Raw genomic sequence first — 16,257 nt, 5'->3', positions numbered from 1 at the left:
GTGTGACAAAACTGCACATTTTAGACTGGCCTTGTATTGTCCCCAGCACATGATGCACCTGTGTACTGATCATGCTGTTTAATCAGCTTCTAGATATGCCACACCTGTCAGGTGGATGGATTATCTTGGCAACAGAGAAATTCTAACTAACAGGGATGTAAACAAATTTGTTCACAAATTATTAGAACATGTTGGGTGTCTTTTATTTGTCTTTTATTTCAGCTCATGAAACATGGGACTAACATTTGACGTGTTGCGTTTATATTTTTGTTCAGTATATAACTACAACAAAAATAAAAAATAAATACATCAAAATAAATTAACAAGGACAGCAACTAGTATTCTGAATTGTAAATATATCAAAAAGTTGGGCAGAAACAGATAACTATTACTAGATGGGTTCTCCAATACTTAATAATGAAAAAGTGTCTACCACTTTCTTGGTCCTAATGGTTAATGTCAAGCAAATATATTGTGCATCTTTAATCAATTCATTTGATTACATGTGTTAGCCCTTGAGGAATGTACTTCCAGTGCCTGTACTTCCAGTGCCTTCAGAAAGGATTCCCACCCCTAGAGGAATGTACTTCCAGTGCCTTCAGAAAGTATTCCCACCCCTAGAGGAATGTACTTCCAGTGCCTTCAGAAAGGATTCCCACCCCTAGAGGAATGTACTTCCAGTGCCTTCAGAAAGGATTCCCACCCCTAGAGGAATGTACTTCCAGTGCCTTCAGAAAGTATTCCCACCCCTAGAGGAATGTACTTCCAGTGCCTTCAGAAAGTATTCCCACCCCTTGGGGAATGTACTTACAGTGCCTTCAGAAAGGATTCCCACCCCTTGAGGAATGTACTTCCAGTGCCTTCAGAAAGGATTCCCACCCCTTGAGGAATGTACTTCCAGTGCCTTCAGAAAGGATTCCCACCCCTTGAGGAATGTACTTCCAGTGCCTTCAGAAAGGATTCCCACCCCTAGAGGAATGTACTTCCAGTGCCTTCAGAAAGTATTCCCACCCCTTGAGGAATGTACTTCCAGTGCCTTCAGAAAGGATTCCCACCCCTTGGGGAATGTACTTACAGTGCCTTCAGAAAGTATTCCCACCCCTTGAGGAATGTACTTCCAGTGCCTTCAGAAAGTATTCCCACCCCTTGAGGAATGTACTTACAGTGCCTTCAGAAAGTATTCCCACCCCTTGACTTTTTCCACATTTTGTTTTGTTACAGCCTGAATTTACAATCGATTCAATTGAGGTTTTGTGTCATCGGCCTACACACAAAACCCCATAATATCAAAGTTGAATTATATTTTTTAGAAATGTTTAGAAATTAATAAAAAATGAAAAGTTTCAATGTTTTGAGTCAATAAGTATTCAACCGCTTTGTTATGGCAAGCCTAAATAAGTGCAAAAGTAAACATTGAGTTAATAACAAGTCACCTAATTAGTAGCATGGACTCACACTGTGTGCAGTAATAGTTTTTAACCCATTAGAGTCTAAGCCCTGCCTAAGCCGGGAGAGGGTTCTACTAAGCTATACTAAGCTATATGATTTTGATTTTGAATAAGCCTTGAAGTATCCCAAAAATATTTGATGGCATTTTTTTTGGGGGGGGGGGCCATACCGCTATTAGCCCATACAAACACATTGAATAACAGATTCACTACATGGAACAACAGGAAATTTGTTCTGAACTGTCTGTCCTATATCTCAGAGATATAAGAAAGATCAGGAAACTGTCTAAGTCCTGTCTAATTTGCGGGAGAGGGGAGGGCTCTGCTACACTATATGGAATTGTTTTAAGAAGGTCATACCAAGGAATTTTAAGACCCCTTGAAGTATAATTTAGTAAACAAATGTGGTCTTACTGCTATTAGCCCATACAAACGCATTGAATAACCGATTGTAGGTCAAACCTTTTGGACGCTACAGATGAACTTCGCGGACATCGGCCTTAAGGGGTTAACAGGATTTTTGAATGACTACCTAATTTCTGTACCCCACACATACAATTATCTGTGAGGTCCCTCAGTCGTGCAGTGAATTTCAAACACAGATTTAACCACAAAGACTAGGGAGGTTTTCCAATGCATCGCAAATGGTAGATGCGTAAAAAAAGCAGACATTGAATCTCCCTTTCAGCATGGTGAAGTTATAAAATACACTTTGGATGGTGTATCAATACACCCAGTCAATGATGGCTAGATGACGGCTAGCACCCATCGAGAAGACCGGTGACGCCGACCACCGAACGCCGCCCGAACAAGGAGAGGAACTGACTTTGGCGGAAGTCTGTGACAGTACCCCACCTTGACGCGCGGCCTCAGCCGCGCGCGGACACCTGCCTTCGCGGACGACCCGGAGGGTGAGGCGCAGGGCGATCCGGACGGAGACTGTGGAACTCCCACAGCATAGAAGGGTCCAACACGTCCTCCACCGGAACCCAGCATCTCTCCTCCGAACCGTACCCTTCCCAGTCCATGAGTAACTGAAGGCCCCTCGCCCGACGCCTCGAATCCAGTATGGATCGAACGAAGTACGCCGGGGCCCCCTCGATGTCCAGAGGGGGCGGAGGAACCTCCCGCACCTCAGACTCCTGGAGCAGGCCAGCCACCACCGGCCTGAGGAGAGACACATGGAACGAGGGGTTAATACGGTAATCGGGGGGAAGCTGTAACCTGTAACTCACCTCGTTCAGTCTCCTCAGGACTTTAAATGGCTCCACAAACCGCGGACCCTGCTTCCGGCAGGGCAGGCGGAGAGTCAGGTCTCGGGTCGAGACCTGGCTTTCTGGCTCAGCATGGCGCGCTGAAGGTGAACATGAGCGGCGTCCCATGTCTTCTCCGCACGCCGGAATCAGTCGTCCACCGCAGGAGCCTCGGTCTGACTCTGATGCCAAGGAGCCAGGGGGAGAGGTTAGTGGAGGAGTGGCGGAGCGAATTCTGGGCCATCTCTGCCAAGGGCACAAACGCCGCCCACCCCCCTGGCCGGTCCTGGCAATAAGACCTAAGAAACCTACCCACATCCTGGTTAACTCTCTCCACCTGCCTGTTACTCTGTTGAAAACCCGAGGTAAGGCTGACCGAGACCCCCAGACGTTCCATGAATGCCCTCCAGACCCTCGAAGTGAACTGGGGACTCCGATCAGACACTATATCCTCAGGCATCCTGTAGTGCCAGAAGACGTGTGTTAACAAAGCCTCTGCAGTCTGTAGGGCCGTAGGGAGACCGGGCAGAGGAAGGAGACGGCAGGACTTAGAGAATCGATCCACAACAACCAGGATCATGGTGTTTCCCTGTGATGGGGGAGATCGGTCAGGAAATCAATCGATAGGTGCGACCATGGCCGTTGTGGAATGGGTAAGGGGTGTAGCTTACCTCTGGGCAGGTGCCTAGGAGCCTTACACTGGGCGCACACCGACCAAGAGGAAACATAAACCCTCTCGACCTTGGCCAAAGTAGGCCACCAGTACTTCCCACTCAGACAGCACACTGTCCGACCGATGCCTGGATGACCAGAGGAAGGTAACGTGTGGGCCCAATAGATCAACCGATCACGGACAGCAGACGGAACGTACAGATGCCCAGAGAGACACTGGAGGGGAGCGGGCTCTGCACGTAATGCCTGCACAATGTCCGCATCCAGCTCCCACACTAACGGTGCCACCAGGCAGGAGGCATGGAGTATGGGGGTGGGATCCATGGTCCGCTCCTCTGTGTCATACAGCCGGGACAGTGTGTCTGCCTTCACGTTCTGGGAACCTGGTCTGTAAGAAAGTGTGAAAACAAAACGGGTGAAAAGCATGGCCCACCTTGCCTGGCGAGGGTTCAGTCTCCTCGCTGCCCGGATGTACTCAAGATTGCGGTGGTCAGTCCAGATGAGAAAAGGGTGTTCATCTCCCTCAAGCCAATGTCTCCACGCCTATAGAGCCTTAACGACAGCCAACAGCTCCCGGTTCCCACCGTAATATTTTCTCTCCGTCGGGCTGAGCTTCCTCGAGAAGAAGGTACACGGGCGGAGTTTCGGTGACGTACCCGACCTCTGAGGGAGCACGGCTCCTATCCCAGCCTCGGACGCGTCCACCTCCACTGTGAACGCCAAAGATGGATCCGGATGGGACAGCACGGGAGCTGAGGTAAACAGAGCCCTCTGGTGACCAAAAGCCCTGTCCGCCTCAGCCGACCACTGCAAACGCACCGGTCCCCCCTTCAGCAGTGAAGTAATGGGAGCTGCTACCCGACCAAAACCCCAGATAAACCTCCAGTAGTAATTGGCAAACCCTAGACACCGCTGCACCTCCTTTACCATGGTGGGAGTCGGCCAATTACGCTCGGCTGAAATGAGGTCACTCTCCATGTCCACCCCTGAGTTGGAAATGCGGTACCCTAGGAAGGAGACAGACTGTTGGAGGAACAGGCATTTCTCAGCCTTGATGTACAGGTCATGCTCCAACAGACAACCAAGCACCCTGCGCACTAGGGACACATGCTCGGCACGTTTAGCGGAGTATATCAGAATGTCAGCAATAAATACCACAACACCCTGCCCGTGCAGGTCCCTGAAAATCTTGTCTATAAAGGCTTGGAAGACTGATGGAGCATTCATCAACCCGTACAGCATGACGAGGTACTCATAATGCCCTGAGGTCGTACCGAACGTCGTCTTCCACTCGTCTCCCTCCCTGATACGCACCAGGTTGTAAGCGCTCCTGAGATCTAGTTTGGTGAAGAAGCGCGCCCCGTGGATTGACTCAATCGCAATGGCGATAAGAGGTAGCGGGTAACTGTACCTCACCGTGATCTGATTTAGGCGCAGACCTCCCTCCTTCTTCTGCACTGTAAAGAAGCTTGAGGAGGTGGGTGAAGTGAAGGACCGAATGTACCCCTGACGCAGGGATTCGGAGACATATGTTTCCATAGCTGCTGTCTCTGCCTGTGACAGGGGATACACGTGACTCCTGGGAAGTGTAGCATCTACCAGGAGATTTATCTCATAATCGCCCGTCGATGGGATGGTAATTGAGTCGCCTTCTTTTTGGAGAAGGCGAGAGCCAAATCGGCATATTCGGAGGGAATGCCCACGGTGGAGACCTGGTCTGGACTTTCCACTGTAGTCGCTCCAACGGAAACCCCTAAACACCTCTTTGAGCACTCTCGCGACCACCCCGTGAGAGCCCTCTGTTGCCATGATATAGTGGGGTCATGAAGAGCTAACCAGGGATAGCCTAGTACCACGGGAAATGCAGGAGAGTCAATGAGGAAGAGACTGATTATCTCCTCATGACCCCCCTGCTTCACCATGCCCAGGGGGATGGTAGCCTCCCTAATTACCCCGGACCCTATTGGTCGACTGTCCAGAGCGTGAACTGGGAAAGCCCTAACCACTGGAACAGTAGGGATCCCTAACCTATGGGCGAATTCTCTGTCAATAAAATTTCCAGCCGCGCCTGAATTGACGAGCGCCTTATGCTGGGAATGCGGGGAAAACTCAGGAAAGTAAACATGCACAAACAGGTGTACAACAGAGGGCTCTGGATGAGTGGTGCATGCTCACCTGGGGTGACGCCAGAGTGCCCTGCCTGCTGCCTCGACCCTAGAGGAACCAACCCGGCACCGACCAGCAGTGTGACCTCTGCGGCCACAGATGGTACACGTGAAAGCCCCTCCTCCAGCCTCCCTTAGCGCAGCACCTCCCAGCTCCATAGGCACCGGAGCGGTGGTGCTGGAGAGGGAATTGTCAGAGCCCTCTCTGGACGTCCGCTGGAGACCAGCAGGTTATCCGAATGGACAGGTCCACCAGCTGGTCGAAGATGAGGGGGGTATCCCTGCAGACCAACTCCTGACGGACATCCTCGTGCAGGCTGCAACGGTAGTGGTCGATAAGGGCCCTGTCTTTCCATCCCACTCCTGCGGCCAGGGTCCGAAATTCCAGGGCAAACTCCTGGGCGCTCCTCGTCCCCTGCCTCGGGTGGAAAATGCATTCACCCGCCGCTCTACCCTCAGGCGGCGGGTGAACGGCGGGTGAACCCTGTGAAGTCGTCCAACGCCGCATCTCCTTCCTCCCACACGGCATTAGCCCACTCCAGAGCTCTCCCTGAGAGGCACGAGACGAGGGCGGACACCATCTCCCTTCCCAAGGGAGCCGGGTAAACGATGCCCAGGTATAGGTCCAGCTGTAGTCGGAACCCATGGCACCGTTCCCGCCGTCCCATCATACTCCCCGGGAAGCGCGAGACGCCTCCCACTTGGACCGGGTACATCAGGGACTAGTAGTGTGAACCCCGGGTGTGCTGGTGGAGGCACTGGAGGGACTCCCTGTCTCTCCCAGCGGTCCATGGTCTGGACGACGCGGTCCATCGTTACGCCGAGATGTTGTAGCATCGTTGCGTGTTCTCTGACGCGCTCCTCTACTCCTCTAACCGGGGTACCTGCTCCTGCTGGCTCCATGGTGGGGTGTGGTATTCTGTAAGGGGTGCGTAACCGGTGGCAGGGAAGTCAGACGCAGAACTAGATAATAGCCGGAGCAGTTTAATAGTAGTGCACTACTTTTGACTAGGGCCTTCTATTCTTAACTTTATACCACTATTCAAGGAGAGCTGCTTGAATAGTATAATAGAGCTGTACATTTCTCTGCATAAAGGAATGTTCAAACGTTGAATGCTGATGTTAATTCTTTTCCTCTTTCCGTCTCTCCTCTTCCTCTCATATTCTCTCCTTCTCTCCCTCTGTATTTTCACTTTACAGGAGGAAGCAGCCAACCAGGACGTTTCTAAGTTTAAGAAGGTGCAGTATGAGATTAGCTGGAGGAGGCAGAGGAGCACGGTTACATCGCTGAGACCTAAGTCAACAAGCTCGGGGCCAAAGGTCGCAACGCCGGAGGAAAAGTACAGTCTATAGGTCTGATGCATCCAAAATGGTATCTTATTCCCTATATAGTGCAATACTTTTGACTTTTGACAGAGTCTGTTGTATTCTTTCAAACATTCATGTGGTTTCGAGTGAAAAGGATGATGTTGATCCCCTCTTCGCTTTCTGTCTTCCTTTTCACAGAAAGTTGAAGGTGAATAAACAATGCCCAACCTTTCCTATTTCCATGTTTGTGTCATAACATTTTAATTGGTGAAACTCTGAACATTCATTAAACCTGTGTAGCTACTCCTTGGTGCCTCTGTGGCTTTGTTGCATGATAATACAGTAGGCCTACACACAGCTTGGAACCATACATCAAAATCTGTGTTATCTCTAACACATCCATAACAATCCAAAGCAATCACACTTCTTAACTACTGAAAATGAATAGACATGCACATATTGAAATCTAACTACGACACATAACAAAGTTTAAACCTTTATGATGAGAACATTTAGGCATCTGCATATCCAAAACATCAGTAGTAAAGAGGCTGGACACAAATGATCTAAGCAATGACAATCCCAAAGGCATTTGAAAAGTATCAAATGCAAGCTGCTCCCCTCCGTAGAGAAACCCTGACTCCCAGACACGCAACACAACAACCATTACAACAGGCATGAATGATGTCAATATTTACTGTCTGGTAGCGTTAATGATGGCACAAAGGATTATTAAAAGTCTAATCATCATATTAAAAATAATCTAACTGTATTAAAGGAACAAGGGACTGTCTGTTTCATGAGGGCTTGAGGGATAGAGAGGTGGAGGGATGAGGGCATAGAGGGAGGGAGGGATGCTGCTTCAATCCCCTGGTCACCCTCCTTAATGAAGTCATATTAATATTTAATATGATAAATAAACATCCATTTTCTTTGTCCCATCATTAACATTCTGAGTAAACATGGACATAATGAGTGTCTGTTGTGGTTGTTGTGTTAACTGGTGGTCAGGGTTTCACTATGGGGAGAATTAAGGGCCTGACTGATGCAGACTTCTAATATGGAGAGACAGGCATTTTCAATGCTGTATACAGAAACAACAGAATACAACAAATACAAAGTAATAAGACCCAACAAATACCAATAAAACTTGTTTTCTGTGAGAAAAAGAAAAGAAAAAGTATGACAACAAACTAAACAATATAGAAAACGGGACTCAACTAAAATCACTAGCTAATCACATCACACTGGGCAGAGAGAATAGGATAAATACATCAACCAAGGTAATAAAACACATGAAGAGGGCTACGCTTATGGCTTAAATTTAACAACCCATTTTCACTGAGGTCTCATGAACCACTGATATGTTCTAGATATTTACCCCATTACAAATCATATTTCTCCACATGGTTGATAAGTCGGAAAGACAGTTTCTCGTATGATGCTACAGTACCCATTTGGGAGTACCATACTGGGATATACAAATTATATTTTAGTGATATAATAATAAATAATGTGCGGTGCAGAAAACTCTTTGTTGTATAACAACCATTGTGCCTAATGAGTTGTACATCAGTTGTACAACTTGAGTGGGACCTCAGTCATAACACATTCTTTATTCTCCTTAACTATTCATCTCAACGCAAGCCGCCTGCCCTTGGTTTCCTCTTCTTTCACCTTCAATGTGGATAACTGACTTGCAACTTAAGCTTATCGATCTTCAGTCTGATGCAGTGATTGGAGAACTATGAAAAACAATGTCACTGACGAGGAACGCAGTTGGCTAAAAACAGACCTCCATCTTCTGTTAGCTTGCTACCGATGGCCCGGCTAGGTGTCTGAATCGCCGTGACCCCCAACCAACCTCACTACTCACTGGACCTTATGATGACTCGACTAAGCATGCCTCTCCTTAATGTCAATATGCCTTGTCCATTGCTGTTCTGGTTAGTGTTTATTGGCTTATTTCACTGTAGAGCCTCTAGCCCTGCTCATTATATCTTATCCAACCTATTAGTTCCACCACCCACACATGCAATGACATCACCTGGTTTCAATGATGTATCTAGAGACAATATCTCTTTCATCATCACTCAATTCCTAGGTTTACCTCCACTGTATTCACATCCTACCATACCTTTGTCTGTACATTATACCGTGAAGCTATTTTATTGCCCCCAGAAACCTCTTTTTACTCTCTGTTCCGGACGTCCTAGACGACCAAATCTCATAGCTTTTAGCCGTACCCTTATCCTACTCCTCCTCTGTTCCTTTGGTGATGTAGAGGTGAATCCAGGCCCTGTAGTGCCTAGCTCCACTCCGATTCCCCAGGCGCTCTCTTTTGATGACTTCTGTAACCGTAATAGCCTTGGTTTCATTCATGTCAACATTAGAATCCTCCTCCCTAAGTTTGTTTTATTCACTGCTTTAGCACACTCTGCCAACCCGGATGTTCTAGACGTGTCTGAATCCTGGTTTAGGAAATCTCCATCCCTAACTACAACATTTTCAGACAAGATAGAACGGCCAAAGGGGGCGGTGTTGCAATCTACTGCAGAGATAACCTGCAGAGTTCTGTCCTACCATCCAGGTCTGTACCCAAACAATTTTAACTTCTACTTTTAAAAATCCAACTCTCTAAAAACAAGTCTCTATAGTCTCTGCTATAGACCACCCGCTGCCACCAGCTGTGCTCTGGACACCATATGTGAACTAATTTCCCCACATCTATCTTCAGAGCTTGTGCTGCTAGGTGACCTAAACTGGATGCTTTACACCCCAGCCATCCTACAATCTAAGCTTGATGCCTTCAATCTCACACAAATTATCAATGAACCTACCAGGTACCACCCCAAAGTCGTTAACACGGGCACCCTCATAGATATCATCCTAACCAACTTGCCCTCTAAATACACCTCTGCTGTTTTCAACCATGATCTCAGCGATCACTGCCTCATTGCCTGCATCCGTAATGGGTCAGCGGTCAAGCGACCTCCACTCATCACTGTCAAACACTCCCTGAAACACTTCAGCGAGCAGGCCTTTCTAATCGACCTGGCCCGGGTATCCTGGAAGGATATTGACCTCATCCCGTCAGCCTGATTATTTTTTTAAAATGCCTTCCTCACCATCTTAAATAAGCATGCCCCATTCAAGAAATGTAGAACCAGGAACAGATATAGCCCTTGGTTCTCTCCAGACCTGACTGCCCTTAACCAACACAAAAACATCCTATGACGTTCTGCATTAGCATCGAACAGCCCCCGTGATATGCAACTTTTCAGGCAAGTTAGAAACCAATATACACAGGCAGTTAGAAAAGCCAAGGCTAGCTTTTTCAAGCAGAAAATTGCTTCCTGCAACACAAACTCAAAAAAGTTCTGGGACACTGTAAAGTCAATGGAGAATAAGAACACCTCCTCCCAGATGCCCACTGCACTGAGGATAGGAAACTTTGTCACCGATAAATCCACTATAATTGAACATTTCAAAAAGCATTTTTCTACGGCTGGCCATGCTTTCCACCTGGCTACCCCTACCCCGGTCAACTGCACTGTACTTCCCACAGCAACTCGCCCAAGCCTTCCCCATTTATCCTTCTCCCAAATCCAGTCAGCTGATGTTCTGAAAGAGCTGCAAATTCTTGACCCCTACAAGTCAGCCGGGCTAGACATTCTGGACCCTTTCTTTCTAAAATGATCTGCCGAAATTGTTGCAACCCCTATTACTAGCCTGTTCAACCTCTCTTTCGTGTCGTCTGAGATTCCCAAACATAGGAAAGCAGCTGCGGTCATCCCCCTCTTCAGAGGGGGGACACACTCAAGACCCAAACTGCTACAGACCTATGTCTATCCTACCATGTCTTTCTAAGGTCTTCGAAAGCCAAGTCAACAAACAGATTAACAACCATTTCAAATCCCACCGCACCTTCTCCGCTATGCAATCTGGTTTCAGAGCTGGTCATCGGTGCACCTCAGCCACGCTCAGGGTCCTAAACGATATCTTAACCGCCATCGATAAGAAACAATACTGTGCAGCCGTATTCATTGACCTGGCCAAGGCTATCGACTCTGTCAATCACCACATCCTCATCGGCAGACTCGATAGCCTTGGTTTCTCAAATGATTGCCTTGCCTGGTTCACCAACTACTTCTCTGATAGAGTTCAGTGTGTCAAATCAGAGGGCCTGTTGTCCGGGCCTCTGGCAGTCTCTATGGGGGTGCCACAGGGTTCAATTCTTGGGCTGACTCTCTTCTCGTGATACATCAATGATGACGCTCTTGCTGCTGGTGATTCTCTGATCCACCTCTACGCAGACAACACCATTCTGTATACTTCTGGCCCTTCTTTGGACACTGTGTTAACTAACCTCCAGACGAGCTTCAATGCCATACAACTCTCCTTCCGTGGCCTCCAACTGCTCTTAAATATAAGTAAAACTAAATGCATGCACTTCAACCGATCGCTGCCTGCACCTGCCCGCCCGTCCAGCATCATTACGCTGGACGGTTCTGACTTAGAATATGTGGACAACTACAAATAACTAGGTGTCTGGTTAGACTGTAAACTCTCCTTCTAGACTCACATCAAACATCTCCAATCCAAAGTTAAATCTAGAATTGGCTTCCTATTTCGCAACAAAGCATCCTTCACTCATGCTGCCAAATATACCCTCGTAACACTGACCATCCTACCGATCCTTGACTTCGCCGATGTCATTTACAAAATAGCCTCCAATACCCTACTCAATAAATTGGATGCAGTCTATCACAGTGCCATCCGTTTTGTCACCAAAGCCCCATATACTACCCACCACTGCGACCTGTACGCTCTCGTTGGCTGGCCCTCGCTTCATACTCGTCGCCAAACCCACCGGCTCCAGGTCATCTACAAAACCCTGCTAGGTAAAGTCCCCCTTATCTCAGCTCGCTGGTCACCATAGCAGCACCCACCTGTAGCACGCGCTCCAGTAGGTATATCTCTCTGGTCACCCCCAAAACCAATTCTTCCTTTGGCCGCCTCTCCTTCCAGTTCTCTGCTGCCAATGACTGGAACGAACTCCAACAATCTCTGAAACTGGAAACACTTATCTCCCTCACTAGCTTTCAGCACCAGCTTTCAGAGCAGCACACAGATTACTGCTCCTGTACATAGCCCATCAAATTATTTAGCCTAAACAACTACCTCTTCCCCTACTGTATTTATTTATTTTGCTCCTTTGCACCCTATTATTTTTATTTCTACTTTGCACATTCTTCCACTGCAAATCTACCATTCCAGTGTTTTACTTGCTATATTGTATTTACTTCGCCACCATGGCCTTTTTTTGCCTTTACCTCCCTTATCTCACCTCCTTTGCTCACATCGTATATAGACTTATTTTTCTACTGTATTATTGACTGTATGTTTGTTTTACTCCATGTGTAACTCTGTGTTGTTGTATGTGTCGAACTGCTTTGCTTTATCTTGGCCTGGTCACAATTGTAAATGAGAACTTGTTCTCAACTTGCCTACCTGGTTAAATAAAGGTGAAATAAAATAAATAAATAAAAATCTCTCGATGAACAAAACTTTCCAAAGATTAGGAGTCATGCTCAGAAGATGTTTGTACTGTTTGGGTCAACCTATGTATGTGAACAGACATTTTCAGTGATGAAATATAACAGATCATCTCTTACTGACTCTCACCTCTCAGCAATCCTGTGCATAGCGACATCAGAAACTGTACCTGACTTCACTGCTCTAGTTAATGCCCATCAGAGACTTCACTCCTCACACTGATTGAGTAGTTGAAATGTAATGTTGAGCTCTCTCTCTTTCTTGTGTTGTTGTGCATACCCGTTAACAAGAGTTCTGTCCGTGGTGCTGAATGCACAGTGTACTTTTCCCTCCGTGTAGTTCATTGCATGTTTAATAATGAAAATACCTACCAAAAGGAGAACATGGACGTGGTTTATTTCTGCGCATGTTAAAAAAGTAAAATAAGCAGCATATCTGGATGTGATTTACAGTAGATATATCTGTCAGCATAGTCATACACATGATGTATAATCGTGTAATATTCTAATGAATATATTCTAAATATTCTAATGAGGCCCTCCATGGAAATAATTGCCCTGCACTACAGTAGGCTAACAGTTTGTATTTCTCTCTGGATCCTGATTGGCTGGACTGGCAGCACTACCACAGGACCAGACTACAGCATGCAACCGTTTCTTGATGATTCACTAATAATTGAGCAACTATTTTAGAGTCCACATTTAATAAAGACATTGGTCGATTAGGCTGACATCTGCCCTCACAGGCTAGATCACCTCATGCTACTCTGTTATTGGCTACAGGACCGGCACATGTGATGGTGTGATGTAGAGTGAGCTGTCGATATATATCTTATAAGAGGTGGACAAGAGGTGAGCCCCACACACCTTGGGCAGAGCCCTACAGAGCCTCAGACTGTAACTGAACTGACAGTGAGTATTTCTGCTTTGAAATTACTTCAAGAGATCTCCTGGGGGTGATTCCTCTGCCTTCAATGTGAACTGAATTGTGACTGAAAAGCTACAGAAGGAAACAGTTGTGGGATTCTGTAATATTTTTACAAATTCTTTGTCTTTGCTGTGTTCAATTGTTTTTGCTATTCCATTAGCATAAAAAGCATTGCATTTATAGCAGTTTGAATTTGAGATTTGATTTGATTGTTATCATATTGCATGTTTGATTTGATCCTAGGGCAGGCAATATGCTAGTCTGCTCCCAGAGCTGTTGTTTGAAATTGACAACAACCTTAGGATTTGGCTATATAGCACAAAGAGATCTGGGACCACCCTGTCAATGTTTCTCATAGAGGTATAATGAATGCATGTTTGTCCTAATGTATACGACAGAGACATGTCCAATACAACACCACCATTACAGACCTGTCCAGGGCTGAAGGAAATATATTATAGATATATTACAATAATGGCTGTATGTTTGTCTCTACAGAATGATGCGACAGAGACATGTCCAATACAACACCACCGTTCCAGACCTGTATAAGCAATATACTGTATTACAGATACAGTGAAGTCCAAGAGCATTTGGACTGTGACAATGATGTTTTTGTTTTGGCTCTGTACTCCAGCACTTTGGCATTATACAATGACTATAAGCGCAGACTGTCAGCTTAATTTGAGAGTATTTTCATTCATGTTCATAATGTTGAATTCTACAGAAACATATTCTATTCATATTTACAGTAAAAGTGACTCCAAAATTAGACAATACATTGTTTGCCATTCATTTCTATTGGACATAGATCATCTAATACACAACCAACTGCAAATGCATCCAATAAGTTTGTAGAGTCACAAGCTTGATTTAGTCATTGCGTGCTAGGAATATGGGACCAAAAACAACATTTTGACAACTTTAATACACGTATAAGTGAATTTGTCCCAATTCTTTTGGTTCCTTAAAAGGGAGGAGACTATGTTCAAAAATTACTGTAATTTCTGAAAGGTTAATCTGATATGGACTTTTTATTTATCCTTTACTTAACTAGGCAGGTCAGTTAAGAACAAATTCTTATTTACAATGACGGCCTAAACTAGCCAAACCCGGATGATGCTGGGCCAATTGTGCGCCACCCTATGGGACAGCCTGGAATCAAACCAGGGTCTGTGGTGACACCTCTAGCACTGAGATGCAGTGCCTTAGACCGCTGCGCTACCAAGTGCTAGAGTACAAAGCCAAAACAACAAAAAAATGTGTCACTGTCCAAATATTTGTACAGACCTCACTGTACATGTAATATAAATATTTTTGTTTAAAGTATTTTTGTCTCTACAGATGCGCCTGAAACATGTCCAATACAACACCCCCATTCCAGCTCCTGTCCAACAACGTTTCGTTGACCAATCAGAGGTTGGCAGTGCCCATAAGGACGTTCATGGGCTTCCTGTCTGTGTCTCCATGTCTCCTCTTCCTCTACATCAACACTATCATGCTGTACAGTCTGAAGAGCAAGCCCATGTTCAGAGAGACCTCACGCTACATCTTGTTTGGTAAACCTGGCCACCGGACGTTTTATACAAGAGTATTGAACAGATATTGAGAGAGGACGACAGTGGAGAAAGACACAGGTTGTGTCAAGGGGCAGTAGGCCAGATCTGAACCTAAAGCCGCCTCTGTAGAAGTGTGCAGATGCTTCAGCAGTACTGCTAAGCCCAATCAGGTCATACATTCAAATTTGAAATCTTCCATGGCCTGTGGCTTGTTACATGATAACCTGTTCCCAATTCATTTGGTATTGAGGTCTTTAGAAGCTCTAAATGCACTCCAAACTAGCTTTTCATGTATTTGTGAAAGCAAAGATGGGGTAGAATGCATTACAATTCAAGTTGTGTTAAATAACAATCTGTGTAATTATTGTATTCCCAACAAATGTTTAACGTGTTCATTTCCGGTAGGTAACCTCCTCTTCGCCGACACCATCCTACTGCTGACCAGCCAACTGCTGTACATATTAGCCGTCGCTGGGTTGTTTGTGATCCGATATATATGTGTTATGATTGTGTTGGTGGCCATTTTCACCAGCGCTGTTTCCCCTCTCAACCTGTCTGTGATGTCGCTAGAGAGGTATGTTTGCTTATACCCTTTCCCCTATTTAGTCCCCCGGGCAAAAGAGGTTTCTAACCTCAAGGGTTAAATAAAGGTTAAATAGTGTACTACTTTTGACCAGGGCCTATATTTGGTACTCAATAAAAATGATCCTTTCCAGGTACGTGGCGATCTGTTATCCTCTGAGGCATGCCTCCATTGTCACCCCCAGGACTACGGGCGTGGTCATTGCTGTGGTGTGGATCCTGTGTTCCCTAAACACTATCATTAAGCTTGTCATGCTGCTGGTTCTAGAGTCCATGCCCCTGGACCAGTTCATGCAGGAATTCTGCTCTACCAGCGAGCTTTTCCACCTGAAGATTCACAACCAGGTAGACAATGTGTTCATCAGCATCGTCTTCATGACAGTTGGTTTTATCATCATATACTCCTACATCGCTATGATGATGGTAGCCAAGTCGGCCTCCGCAGACAAGGACATAAACAGCAAGGCTCGTAACACGGTTCTCCTGCACCTGATCCAGCTAGGCCTGAGTCTCTCCTCCACCCTGGTTCCTACTATAGTGTCAGCCTTGAAATCCAGAGCAATGGATAAAGCCACACAGATTGAGTATATTGTGTTTATCATCCTGATTATCCTGCCCAGGTGTCTGAGTCCTCTGATCTACGGCCTGAGAGACAAGGCATTCAGACACATCCTCATGTACCATCTCACCTGTGGCCTCAGATGCGCAGTGGAGCCCATTAAAATCTCCAGCTATTGATGTTTTTTCTTGTAACAGAAACATTTATTCCGTTTTTAATGAAAAC

General features: G+C 46.1%; 1 protein-coding gene across 1 annotated transcript; it reads left to right on the top strand.

Moving 5' to 3' along the window:
- Window positions 1–13,258: 13,258 nt before the first annotated feature.
- On the top strand, window positions 13,259–16,216 carry LOC109864658 (odorant receptor 131-2-like). The gene is made up of 4 exons (XM_020452518.2): window positions 13,259–13,316; window positions 14,677–14,891; window positions 15,297–15,465; window positions 15,608–16,216. The coding sequence occupies exons 2-4, from the start codon at window positions 14,690–14,692 to the stop codon at window positions 16,209–16,211; spliced, it is 975 nt and encodes a 324-aa protein (XP_020308107.1). The 5' UTR covers window positions 13,259–13,316; window positions 14,677–14,689; the 3' UTR covers window positions 16,212–16,216.
- The last annotated feature ends 41 nt before the right edge of the window (window positions 16,217–16,257 follow it).

The sequence above is a fragment of the Oncorhynchus kisutch genome, linkage group LG19, assembly GCF_002021735.2.
Source record: "Oncorhynchus kisutch isolate 150728-3 linkage group LG19, Okis_V2, whole genome shotgun sequence".
Classification (NCBI taxonomy): Eukaryota; Metazoa; Chordata; class Actinopteri; order Salmoniformes; family Salmonidae; genus Oncorhynchus; species Oncorhynchus kisutch.
The sequence above is the reverse complement of the archived record's forward strand: the minus strand, read 5'-3'. Positions and strand labels throughout refer to the sequence as shown.

Coding starts and splice junctions, on each gene's coding strand:
- LOC109864658 (XM_020452518.2), top strand. CDS start 14,690: ATGTCCAATACAACACCCCCATTCCAGCTCCTGTCCAACAACGTTTCG. Junction 14,892..15,296: donor CTCACGCTACATCTTGTTTG/GTAAACCTGGCC, acceptor CATTTCCGGTAG/GTAACCTCCTCTTCGCCGAC. Junction 15,466..15,607: donor TCTGTGATGTCGCTAGAGAG/GTATGTTTGCTT, acceptor GATCCTTTCCAG/GTACGTGGCGATCTGTTATC.